Source organism: Andrographis paniculata, unplaced genomic scaffold (genome assembly GCF_009805555.1).
Source record: "Andrographis paniculata isolate CXL003 unplaced genomic scaffold, ASM980555v1 Contig54END, whole genome shotgun sequence".
In the NCBI taxonomy this organism is placed as follows: Eukaryota; Viridiplantae; Streptophyta; class Magnoliopsida; order Lamiales; family Acanthaceae; genus Andrographis; species Andrographis paniculata.
In genome coordinates this window covers 206,007-219,873 of record NW_026137589.1, presented here as the reverse complement: position 1 = coordinate 219,873, position 13,867 = coordinate 206,007, and the positions used below count along the sequence as shown (strand labels likewise).

The window sequence follows — 13,867 nt, the reverse complement described above, 5'->3', positions numbered from 1 at the left end:
CTTAGTCTCCCTAACAAGTTCGAGCTTTTAGGTGAGACGGTCATTAGTTTCCGAAATGGTATCAGAGCCTAGGCTAGGTCTCGAGTTCGAGTCCCGCCCGTCCCCATTTGTGGCATATGCATGTGCAGACTTGGTCAGGTTAATCCCAAAGGTCGGATGGGCGATGAGACTGGACCTGGTCCGGACAATTCCAATGGTTGAATATAATAAGGTTGGGTAGTGAAGCCGGACTTGGACGGGATTTAATAAGGCCAAACATCGAAGTCGGACCTAATCGGCATAAATCTCAAAGGTCGGGCGTGCGAACATTGGGCATTGAAGTCGGATCAAGTCTAAAGGTCAGGTGTAACAAAGTTGGATGATAAATGGCCAATTTGCAGGTCGGGTGAGGGGGCAGTTCCTGATAGTGGAATGTAGTTTCAACTGGCGAGCGGTTTTCAAAGGTCGGACGTGGGAGGACGGTTGACATACGTGTCAATAGGAGAATTTCTGAAGTAACCGACTAGGTAGCGGTTCGAACCGCATCTTCAAGAGGTTATTTAAAGATGCTATACCGTACAGAGAAAGGATCTTCAATCGACATCAAATGCTTTTGGGATCACCACTTTATTTTCCAGTCTTTTATTTTATTTTTCCTATTTTATTTCATGTATTCTACGGTGTTTAGAGATTCTCAATCTCAGACACTCATCTATCAAATTCGAAGATATTCCTATTTTTGAATTTTACTTTTTATTGTTAAAAAATTGCATCAACAAATATTTGATGTAATATTTTTAAAAAATAAATAGTAAGAAAGGAATAAAACTGTATTGTGTAACAGGAGAAGATACAAGCAGCCCGGATAACACAAATAGACTGATACAGTGAGTGAGTGCATGACAGGCAGCAGTGTTGAGTGTTGAGTGTTGACCCACCATACGCCCACTGATGACGCTTCAATAACTACACTTGACGACTTCTCTTTCATCATAACATGTCGTCGGACAATCTTATTAATTATTACGAACCACTAGTAACACATACACAAACAATTGCCATTGCCATTGCCATTGGCAGCTGTCACCAGCCCATCTTCTTCCCTTATTATACCTTCTCATTCCCAAACCTAAAATCCCTAAAAGCACAACACTCACTGCAACTGCAACTACACCTTACTCACTCGTAGCCCACATTTTACAGTACTGCCCAAACAAACAAACAATCAAATCTCCCCCTCCACCCCAACCCCATTGCCCCTTCCATAGACAAATAATTAAGTATGTTGTTTCATATCCAGCTATTCTTCTTCTTCTTCGATCTAGCCCTCTCCACCCCTCACCACCACCACCGCTCATCCACCCTCACGTTGCAATCCGGCGGCGGCCATGGCGGAATTGATACCAACAACCACACTACCCCTTCCTCCGTCGAATACTTCAACCCGCAGCTGCCGCCCAAATCACTCGCCGCCTCCAAGAAATTCGAGGGCTCCTCCAATCTAGTCGATCTCCGGTACCACATGGGCCCCGTTTTGTCCTCTCCGATCAACGTCTACCTCATCTGGTACGGAAACTGGCCCTCCGCCCACCAGCAATTAATCAAGGATTTCCTCCTCTCCATCTCCATCTCCGCCGCCGCCCCCTCCCCTTCCGTCGCCGACTGGTGGCGCACCGCCTCCCTCTACACCGACCAGACCGGCGCCAACATCTCCCGCTCCGTCCTCATCGCCGGCGAGTACTCGGACCGCGCCTACTCCCACGGCGCCGCCCTGACCCGCCTCTCCATCCAGGAAGTCATCGCCACCGCCGTCAGATCCAAGCCCTTCCCTGTCGACCACAAGAACGGGATCTACCTCATCCTCACCGCCACCGACGTCACCGTCCAGGACTTCTGCCGCGCCGTCTGCGGCTTCCACTACTTTACATTCGCGTCCAAGGTGGGCTACACGCTGCCCTACGCCTGGGTCGGCAACTCCGGGAAGCAGTGCCCGGAGGTCTGCGCGTACCCTTTCGCGGTGCCGGGATACATGGCGGGCAGCAGCGGCGGGCCGGCGCCGCTGAGGCCGCCGAACGGCGATGTGGGCGTCGACGGGATGATTAGCGTGATAGGGCACGAATTGGCGGAGATGTCGTCGAATCCGCTGGTGAACGCGTGGTACGCCGGCGAGGATCCGACGGCGCCGACGGAAATTGGGGACCTGTGCGAAGGGCTGTACGGCACCGGCGGCGGCGGCGGGTACATAGGGCAGGTGATGAGGGACGGCCATGGGAGGACCTTTAACATGAATGGGCGCAATGGCAGGAAGTTCCTCGTCCAGTGGCTTTGGAGTCCTCTCCTCAAAGCCTGCGCAGGACCTAATGCCCTAGACTAGCGTAGGGTATACGGACCCTGCCTCATTTTCTTACACGCTCAACTCCTACTTTCCTTAATTTTCTTACAAACACTTCTAAATAATCGATTTATTATTATTATTATTATTATTATTATTTGTAAATTGGCAGCAGATGTGGGAATGGTTTTGCCTATACTGTTTTTGGATTGGGATTCTTATTTTAGTGGTCAATGCCATTAATTTCAGCATACCTTTTTCGTGATTTTGAAAAATGAACGAGGACAGTGCTTTGCTGTTTATTTTTGCCTTTAGCTATTTGATAAAAGTATCTATATATATATATATATATATATATATACTGGAATTAATTTTGTGCATTTACAATTACAATTGTTGACTTGTTGTGGTTAGACTCACTCCCAGTCATGTGGGCCGGTGCGCTCATACTATAGGTTCTATAGTTGCCTATTGTTTCCCAAGGAATTATGGAATATATTATATGTTGCACTGCTGGGGATTTATTAGGGCACATATGACTGTTACGATTATTTAATGTAATGATTTCGTAAGTAAGGAATTCTCTGTAAAAATTGGGCAAGAAAGACCTTTACTTAAAATTGCTATCGTGTCTCTGGATATATTGAAATCTTTGAGTTGATATTGATTTTTGTAATAATGATAAATTGGTTGATAGTTAGTTAATTATAAAAAAATGTATTGACTGATGTGATATTTTGTACAACAGAAATAGAAATCAGGTGTTGAATTTAAATTAAGATATTATATTATACAGCATTCAGCATTACTCTATTTTCTATCAATTTGTTGTGTATGTAAAGTATTGCAAATGGGTTGGGCGGGTTTTTACCAAAAAATGGCTTGTTTTGCCAACTAAACGCGCCATAATTTATTTGATCAGAATTATTAAATTTTTCCATCAAATTAGTTTAATTTTTCTCTTTTAGTTGTCTTATAAAATTAGTCACATTTTAATAGTTAGTAAATAATCATTAAAATTTGAAACCTAACTATATTTTATTAGATTACTAAGACTATTGTTTTATTATTTATTTGGTTGTAAATTTGAAGGTTGTATTATAATTTGAATAATAAAAATTAAAATAAATAATTTTATATGTTATAAATAGGTATCTATATGAGGTTTAGAATTTTAGTTTAACTTTTAATTTGATATACAAAAATTGACATTTCATTTGGTATTTTTATAGTTGAAAAATGAATCAACAGTGAAATTTGATTTTAAATTATATATATATATATTTTAAGAAAAAGAGTCATTTGTCATTATTAACAACTAAAAGTGAAATATATCAAATCGATAAAATAATGCACAATCTTTGGAAAAAATATAAAAAATATTACAACATTTGTTCTACTTAAATTGTCTCATATTGAGTAGGTACATAATTTTAGATATTGTATAATTAATTAGTAAATAACTAAGAAGTGTATTAGTAAAAATAATTATGATTTAATAAAAATAATTATAAATTAAGATTAAGATGACAAAATAGTTTAATTAAGATAAAAAAATATTATAAATTAGAAAATTTGAAATCTGATTAAAATTTATAATTATATTTTCAAAAAAGAGAAATGAAAAATTATGTGAGATAGACGAAAATAAAAAGAGTAGACAATTTAAGTGGGACAGAGGAGTAAAATTATTGTATACGGTACATTTTGATATGATATGATACCATATTAAACTTTTTCAATACAATAACTATGTATACTATTAGTATTTTCGAATTCTATATTGAAAATACAATATAATATACAGTTTTGATATTTTAATATTCAATATATCAATATATATTGATAATCCGGTATATTGATACTAAAATTATTATTTTTCTAATATTTTCTTAAATTATAAAATTATTTTTAATTTTTGTATTTCGACATAAAATATTATATTGTGATATTGAAAATACTGGATCATATTGTATTTTGTACTAAATTTTCAGTATATACTAAAAAATATTTTGATGCCAAACCGAAAATTGATATATATGGCAAAATTTCGAAAATTTTGACTTTTAATATATACTGAAAATATCAAAATACATATCGGTATTATATCATATCATACCAAAACTTTTGTTATACAGAAATTTTAATATTTTCGGTATTTTTTGGTACGGTATGCACTCTATTTTAGTATTTTTTTGGTACGGTATGCACTCCATTTCAGTATTTTTCTATCCGTAAATATTTTGGTATGGTATACAACATGCGGTATAAATTTTGACATGTCACAACGAACTATTTCTATCAATAACCAATTTAAAAAAATTTGATATATTATTTATAATAAAAATTTTATTATTACATTTTTTTATTATGTTAATTACATTTAAATTTAAATTATTAGAGTTATTTAAGTTTTTTTATTATCTAATTGCACGCATCAATAAAAAAAAAAAAAATTTTAAAAAATTCAGTATATAAAATATTTAATACTCCATCCGTCCCGTGTAAGGTTGCCGTTTATTTTTTACACGTAGATTTTTTAATATTAATATTATAATGGGTTGTAGTAAAAAAAACGAAAATACTCTACTAGTATTGTGTAATATAAAAGTAATGACATTTGTGTAATATAGTGTAAGTTGGAAGGGTATTTATTATGTTAGGTAGGTAGTACAATTACTAAATTAGAAAATGATAACCTTGTTTTGGGACGGACAAAAATGGAAAGTGATAATCTTTCAATGGGATGGAGGGAGTATTAAAAAATTAGAATAAAAAATATTTCAACTTTTATTTAAATATTTTATCAAATAAAAAATATTTAAAATAATACTCCCTCGTTCCAACGACAAAGTAAACATTTTTTTTTTACGCAGAGTTTAATAAACAATAGTATTTTAATTATAGTGTATAGTTAAAATTAGTGTAAAGATAATTTGCCCTTTTTTTGTGTATAAAAGTAATGATGTGATGGTAAAATAGAGTTATTTATGAAGAAAAAAATAGAGTATCTAATGAAATGATTACTTTGTAATTAGACAACCAAAATAGAAATATATATACTTTTTAGATGGATGAAGGTAGTACTTTATTACAAGACTGTGACTATCGTGTTGAATTCAAAATTCAGCACTATGCTAAACAACACACAACATGTGTTGCACATTACTTATATTAATATAATACAAATACAACACATGATATAGCCTCACAGCACATACAACAATTTATTTTAGCAAATGACATGCTTTTATACAATATACACTATAATTATGAACATACAACATATGTCTTTATAAACACCACACGTGTTGTGTGTAATAAATACATGTATTATTTATATATATTACGTGTGCTGATTTGAAAGTATTAAATTTTCCAAATCAACAACATAACCCCTCCCTTGTTACAAATATTATATTAACTAATCAAACTAATTAACTATATGATATCATATTGTTAAAATGCGTGTTCAAAAGAAAGTGGATTAATTCTAGGGGACGGACGGAGTATTAAATTAATTATCTATTTTAAATAATTTATTTATTATAATAATATATTTTAAATTAAATATAATTATATAAAAAAATTATTTTGTAAAAAATATAGGGCATGTTCGTTCAAGAGAATTTTAGGATTGCGACTCCTCAAAAATAATATTTTATATTTTTACACAATTCTTTATCACAAAAAAAAAATAAAAAAAATTTTAAATACTTATTACAAAAAATAAAATATTCAATTTAAAATAATATATTTTCTATTATTAACACAATTCTTCATATAACACATCAAAAATCAAATCATCCAAAAACGTTAAATGAACAAAACCATAATTTATAAAGTTAAAAAAATGTAAATATACAAGTCTCGTAAGGGATGATCTGGTAGTGTGGGGGTTGAACGTGTGACCATGATCTGATCATTTCTTCTCGGTTCCAGGCTTTTCTCTTTTGTATTATTTAACTCGCTTCTCCATCCGGTGTTAATTGGAAGTTGTTTCCATTATTCAAAACATAATTCTCTTAACTTTCTTCAACTATTAGTGGATAACTATAGACCAAAATATATCATTTTTTGTTCCATTTTTCCTACCACAATGGATGGATCAAATTTGACTAAAATATTGGGTGAATTTATTTTGTGGGTCTGATTTTGGCTTTTTGGATCTAATATGGACCTAAAATTATAGTGTTGATTTGATCATTCCTTCTTGGTTTTGGTTTCTCACTCAAATTTTTTTCCTCCACTTTTTGTTATATTTTCTTTATAATTGTGAATGGATAAAATTTGACTTAAAACTCGAGTGAATTTATTTTGTGGGTATGATTTTGACTTATTGGATCTGATATGGACCAAGTTCATTTGGCCATAAAGTGATATGACCTGAGCTCTTGGGTTGGATTTGGAAAAAGAAAGGAGAATAAGCATTGTTGTGAATTTATTTCCGAGTTCTTTAGATTTATCGAACAAAACCTCATATACAAAAATACGAATCAATGAATTAGTGGAAACAAAATTCGAATAAAACCAATACCAATACTACCGAAATGAAATTAATACTAAAAATAGGCTAAAATCATGTTTTGGAATATGGATATTAAAACACAATAAACAACCCCTAATACAAGATATAAATGAATTGTATTGAATATGGCACTCCCTGTTTCGTGTGTCTGCTTCTACAATTGAGTTCCAGCCCCGATGTCGACAACGATCGGAAGCGGCTGGTTTGTGACGGACTTCCTTTGGCGGCAGTGGCTCCCATTGGAGATGTCTTACGGCGACAGCGTATAACAGCTTCGACGAACAGACCTGGACTGCGCCGGTCGGCAACGGCGATTTCTTCTCGAGGACAGCAACTGTGATCTCTTCCGAAAGACTTTGAACAATCCCGATTCTTCTCCGATCTATCACACCGGCGAAGGGACGGCGGTTCTCGGCTAAGCCCCATGGTGCGAGAACGGCCTGAGGTAACCACGCCTCAAGGTGGAGGTCGGCTTTTCACTCCAAGCCTCGACACCCACTGGAATCGGCCATCGAAAAGGGTCCCGAACCTCACCGGAATCCTCTCGCGGTTTCTCTCCCTCTCTATCTCTAACTCTCAATCTCACTACTCCCAATTCACCCATAAATCCACTATTTTATATCTATCAAAACTAACTCACCATAACCAACTCACTTACGGTTATAACAAAATCAACAACCTAACTAATTGTATTTAGGGTAAGGTGGGTTTGGGTAAATGGATTTGGGTTAAAGGTTTTGGACTGATCTGGTGGGTCAGGCTACGGAGTGGGCCAACTAATTATTTATCGAGGGACTTGTCGGGTTAGGCCTCGAACAGCCAAAATTCTTAACATCTCCACCTATTTTGGTCGTGATTTAACCAAATCCCAAATACGTATTTACTAAATATAGACTTACCTAGCACCAATGGATTTCATCATCACCTTTTGTCCCTCGCTGCATCTACGAACAAACGTTAATGCAGACAAAATATATCACACGTAGTACACATAGACCCTAACATGCACCTAGATAGATCACATAGCAACCTAGCACATAGAGAACAAATATTACACAATCAAACAACATACATGCATATACACAAAGGAGAACAATCACATGCCGAATAAAAAAAACATAGAAACACATAATAGCAACCCCACCTTATTTGACATCTACTAGAGAACACACTAAGCTCTAGACACAAAGAAAACCTTAGGCACTACGGCTCTAGCACACACCTCTACAGGCTAAGCAAAACCTAAAAACTTGGATCGATCGACCACTATCACTCAGCTCTCCGGAGACACAACCACTCAGACATCCTACCTAGAAGAACACTAAGCAACCTAGGAGGAAACCTAGAAGAACACTAAGCAACTAGGACGAAACCTAGAGGAACACTCAACAACTAGGAATAAAGCTAACCCTAGAAGAACACTAAGCGACTAGGCGGAAAGCTCAACACTAAGCACCTAGTTCGATCGAACACTACCACTTAGAAAACCCGGGAGCGCAATCACAAAGCAATCAATCAAAACATGATATGACAAACAACTACTCACACAGTATACAAATCAAGAATAATGCATTACACCAAGAAATCACATAATGCAACAAAACTAATTTTATTCTTAATCATCCTCCAATTTACAATTCTATTTAGGCATTTTCCAAATAACACCTAACATGCAATATTGAATACACAAAGAAAAGATTTAGCATGCATTCTACTACAACACTTTGGCTAGCACAAAAATTTCACTAGGCTATCAACATAACCCAAGAAACACAACAAAAATATAATCAAGGAACAAAAAACTCCCAAGAAATATCACCAAGGAAAAGTACAAGGAAATAACAATTAATTCCAAGATTATATACCAATCTAATCCCCAAGAAACATATAGCCAATCAAACACCAAGATATATATAGCCAACCAACACAAAGAAATTCAACATATTATCTAACAACAATTTCACCAAAATTCACCGAGATATAATATATCGAAAATAAAGAGAGTTGAGGGTTTAGCCTTTTACCACGATTCGAGTCTTACCAAACTTGAACCAAATAATTCTTTCAATTTCAGAATCGGTTGTCGAGCTCTTATACCACTGTTATGAATTTATTTATCGAACAAAACCTCGTATACAAAAATAAGAATTAATGTATTAGCAGAAGCAAAATTCGAATAAAACCAATACAAATACTACCAAAACGAAATTAATACTAAAAATAGGCTAAAATCATGTTCTGGAATATGGATATTAAAACACAACAAACAGCCCCTAATACAAGATATAAATGAATTGTATTGAATAGGGCACTCCATATTTCGTGTGTCTGCTTCTGCAATTGAATTCCAGCCCCGATGACGACAATGTTCGGAAGCGGCTGGTTTGTGACGGACTTCCTTTGGCAGCAGCGGCTCCCATCGGAGATGTCTTCCGGCGACAGTGTACAACAATTTCGACGGATAATATCTATTTCTTTTTATTATTTTTACTTTTTATATTTTTCATTTGAATAGATTTAAGCTCACCTAAGTACAAAAAAAAAATTATAATATTATAAACACTACCAAAAAAACAGTTTTCTGCTACGGCCGAAAATTCATAACAAAAAGCCAATTTTCGTGCAATTTGCGTATTTGCTACGCCTTACTGACGACTTTTATCCGTAATGTGTACTCGCGTAACGAATGTTTTTTGCTACGCACATTTTCGTAACTACTACTCTTGGTCAACGATCTTATGGCAAGCTTTTTGTTACGATATTTGTTACAAATTTTTTCTCGTAACAAAAAGTCGAGCTTTCCACGCGTGTGCCAGGTCTTTTAGTCACGATATTTGTTACAACAATGCCTCGCGTTACCAAAAAAATTTACTCTGATCCCTTGTCAGAGTACGCTTTTGTTACATTTTTTTGTTACGTCATTGAATCCGTAATTAACAATATATTCTCTTATGGTCACGAAATCGGCCGTAACAAAAATATCCCTTCATATTTGTTACATCGAAAAACCACTGTTCGTTACAACATTTCATTTTTTTGTTACGTCATTTATTTTTTTGTTACGTCATTGAACCCTTAACAAATATATCCATTCTTATGGTTACAGAACCGGTCGTAACAACAAACACCAAAACCAACATTTTGTTACGTCATTTCTCATTTCTGTTACGAAAAAATAGCGTCTCATAAAAAGAGTAGTTGTGGAACAGTTGAATTTGTGCGTAACAAATTAACCTGCTGTGATCTTTCTTATACAACCATGCTATAAATATTACGATCGGCCATAATTGCAAACTATAAACGCTATAAGGAAATCCCAACACAGGATAATAACATAACATTATTTACTAGTCGATGTCCTCCAGCAAACAACAAAGTAAATGAACCAATCAAACAAGGCTACCAACATCTCCACTTCGACATTATGTTCCGTCAAACACAAGCATTTCAAACATCCAAACTAGTAATAAGCAAGTGGGGAGATCCATCAATCAATAGCAACAATTCGTACCACACAAAAGATACATCCAAATGTTTGTACATCTATTCCATAGGTATTTCACATAGCCATTAGAACCTACCATCCAAGCACATCCACGACATGCAATTGATAATGCAAACAGAGGCAAAACATAAAGGAACCGGTCGATATGCTTCAGGGGTGGCGCATGAGCTGCAATTATGAACAGAATAAGGCTTAGTTTAAGTAAGAATTATTTTAATTTTGGAAGCCATACGTGAAAGTTGTGAAAGTAGATCCATACATCCTTATAGTTCCACTCAATAGGATCTTCACCGACCACCTCGCGAAAGGTAGTCGCCCCAGCAATTGTCGAAAAAATAAGGGGTGTGTCCGGGACTGCGACGGATGTAACGAAAACCTTGACCAGAGAAAGTGTGTCACCTACAACATTCACAAGAGCAATTTAAAAGTATGTAGTTTACCGTATATATCAACACATTAAACTGTACGTAAAACATGTCATAAATTATTTGAAGTGTATATTTCCCACCTTATATACCATGAGCATGTACATTCGGACATGTACTACGATACCTGATATTTGACCCATTAATTAGGTACCAAACTACACTACTTTCTACTTTTTAATGCGTTTGCAACTCGAACTATAAACCAGCCATCCACAAATAAAACCTATGTAAAGCAGTAGATCATGTACAATATTAAAATAATAATTTCAATAATTAATAATTCCTTACGGTTACCCCCAAACCAGGGCTGCTCCATGTATGTGTTGTAGTATCATGCCATTGGAGATTAATTATCATTTATGCACTAAATATGAGCAGAACCCCGCAGATGAGTTCAAGTTCAGAGTAACAACCACTGATATATCAAAATATATGTTAGTGATCCTCATCATATAAAAACCTATTGTGTGCAGGTCGGGACTACACAAGTACTCAATAATAAAGCATCCATTCATCGGTTTTCGGACTGTAGTGTGCGCCTAAATAGTATAATAACAGCATAGCCATAAACAATGTCATGTCAGCGATAAAAAATATAAGATCAGCACAAAATCAGCATTACACCAACATAGCCATTGTCCCCACAATAACAGCCTATATATACACAATACTCTAACTGCCATATATGTCAAATTAAAGATGCCCATACTTAATAAAACCATAATCAAATGCACTATGACACATGTACGGTCAAAACATCGACAATGCGGTATGAACATCATATTGAAGGATTCAAAAGAATAAAATTAAGGCACAATGCCACGAACCTGGTGCAGGGGGGCTGACCAGAAGTCCCTCAGCAATAACTTTCTTCTCTCCGGTATGAGATAATATAAGCACACGGGTGCCAACCTACAATAGAGATTGCAGAAGAGTTGGAAGCATACAGGTTGGAAATGAAGGTTAGCCTAAAGTTGACACTTAGTTAACTTTAGGTTTTTACAAAATCATACCGTCATAGGTGATTCAGAGACAGGCCTAAGAAGCTCAGAAACCGTATCAATACGAGTTATGGCCTTTGAAGAATAAACAGATCGTAGTGAATTTTTTAGCCATTCAAAGCTTGTGGGATGCAATTAAAGAAAGTATGAATATTAAGAATACTTACAGATGGGCCACTAACTGCTCCGGAGTTTCTGTGTATGAATGCATACACATCAGCCTTGATGGTTCGCATCGTCCATCCAACTCCTATCCATCTAAAAAGGCAATATGCATGTGATTCCATTAACATAACACGCATTCAAACTCGTAATGTTTAAGTCTTGATACGGGCGTGCACCCTCAATTTAAAAGAACAAAGTTATAGCATCGGATTTAAGAAACTGCATTTTGGTACCTATAAGTCCATGTACTGCACTTATAAGTAAAACATAACATTCATCACAACATTAAGGCTCATGGTTTAAAATAAGCCATTTTCTCCACTTCAGAACCTTTTATGGATGCAATTTAATGAGAATTGAATGATTTCTACGCTCCGAAAAAAATTTTGAACCGTCATCTCTAGATGCTAGAGCAACAAGAATTATCCATACCCTACTTGTGTCAAGAAAAATTTCTAAATATTCTAAATTTTTACTTGCCCTTTTGTACAAATATGAAAAAATTCTCAAATCTGATGTCCAAAGAATATTTCAGGTTTGTGGGAATGCACACAACACTTAACTACACCACGACCCGAGAAAACATAGAACACTTAGAAGCTTTGCACAGTGGAAATGCATTAAAAAGAAATCAGACCTTCCCTTTAAACCCAAGTATGCTTATCTTGAATTCACACTGCATGCCTTTGTCTCCACAATTTAGTATCCTATAAAAAAAAAAAGACAAGTTAAATATGCACTCATTTTCAGTCAAAATAGCACAAACTACTACAAAAGTTAAACACGCACTACGTTGCAATATCCATTCTTTATTGTAGGATTGAATTAGTACATATATATCACTTTTAGTATAACATGCTGATGAAGGGACTGAAATTGCAACATAAGCCTTTGAATTAGTTCCTTCATTAATTTATCATAAGTTACTGTTGTTTCCCCTATAAATTCTAGGATGTCGACACTATGTGAAATTAACACACATACTAAAACCATGCTGCATATTTTTTCCCCGGGTATACATTGTTTCATAAGAAGAACGAGGTTATTCACATTGTTTAGAAACAAATGACATTTATGTCTATGCAAGGCACATATTGTGTATTCATAACTAACACAAAATCTTCACAATATAAAGGGAAAACCGACGTTGTATACCTCCCTATGAGGAGTAACAAATATAAAAAACATGGCCAAATACTTTTCGGTAGTCGCAAATCTTTCTTATGAAACCAGCAAGGATGTACTACTACATAAAATGTGTGTCGGGTCTCATACCAACTGTTTATTTAAATTTGAGATCAGAATCAGCTTTGATGTATCCATTTCCACCCTGATCTTAGGTGTTTTGTATGTTTAAAATCATCATTATCATGTTCGTCATCTAAACTCTATCCTAACTAGTCGTGGCTCTATTTAAGTCTAAGATACAAGGATTAAATACATTATATAACACAGTGTTAGTTTTTTCATCCATTTAGATGTTTGCAAATGAACAATGAGATACTTGAAGCCCATAATCATGCAGGATTTAGATAAGATGACCTCCAGTTTTACGAGGTATTCAGAATTTTCTGCAGCTAGAAGATAAACAAAACTAGAGACTAGGGTAGTACATATTTAAGGAATTTAGCCAAAATTACATAACAGCAGACCTGAAAAGAAGACTATAGAACCAATAGGTTTGAGCTGGAGAAAACTTAAAGAAAGAGAAATATGTTTTTCGTATCCTTATTTAATCAGTAAATACAGACTAAACCGCAACAAATATAACTAATTAACAAAAAAATGCAGGCTTTGCACCCTAGCAATCCATTTACAACTATGCTACCTCCAACCTTTTATACATCCCGGTGTCTAATGCCTATCCCTAATACTGAATCATAAGTTATACAATAAATTCACAGAACAACAATATATTGTAAGATCGGA

The 13,867-nt window shown here is 35.2% G+C and overlaps 1 protein-coding gene across 1 annotated transcript; it reads left to right on the top strand.

Moving 5' to 3' along the window:
- Positions 1–862: 862 nt before the first annotated feature.
- LOC127255946 (protein EXORDIUM-like 5) lies at positions 863–2,611 on the top strand. Its single transcript, XM_051281746.1, has one exon. The coding sequence runs from the start codon at positions 1,262–1,264 to the stop codon at positions 2,351–2,353; it is 1,092 nt and encodes a 363-aa protein (XP_051137703.1). The 5' UTR covers positions 863–1,261; the 3' UTR covers positions 2,354–2,611.
- Positions 2,612–13,867: the final 11,256 nt, after the last annotated feature.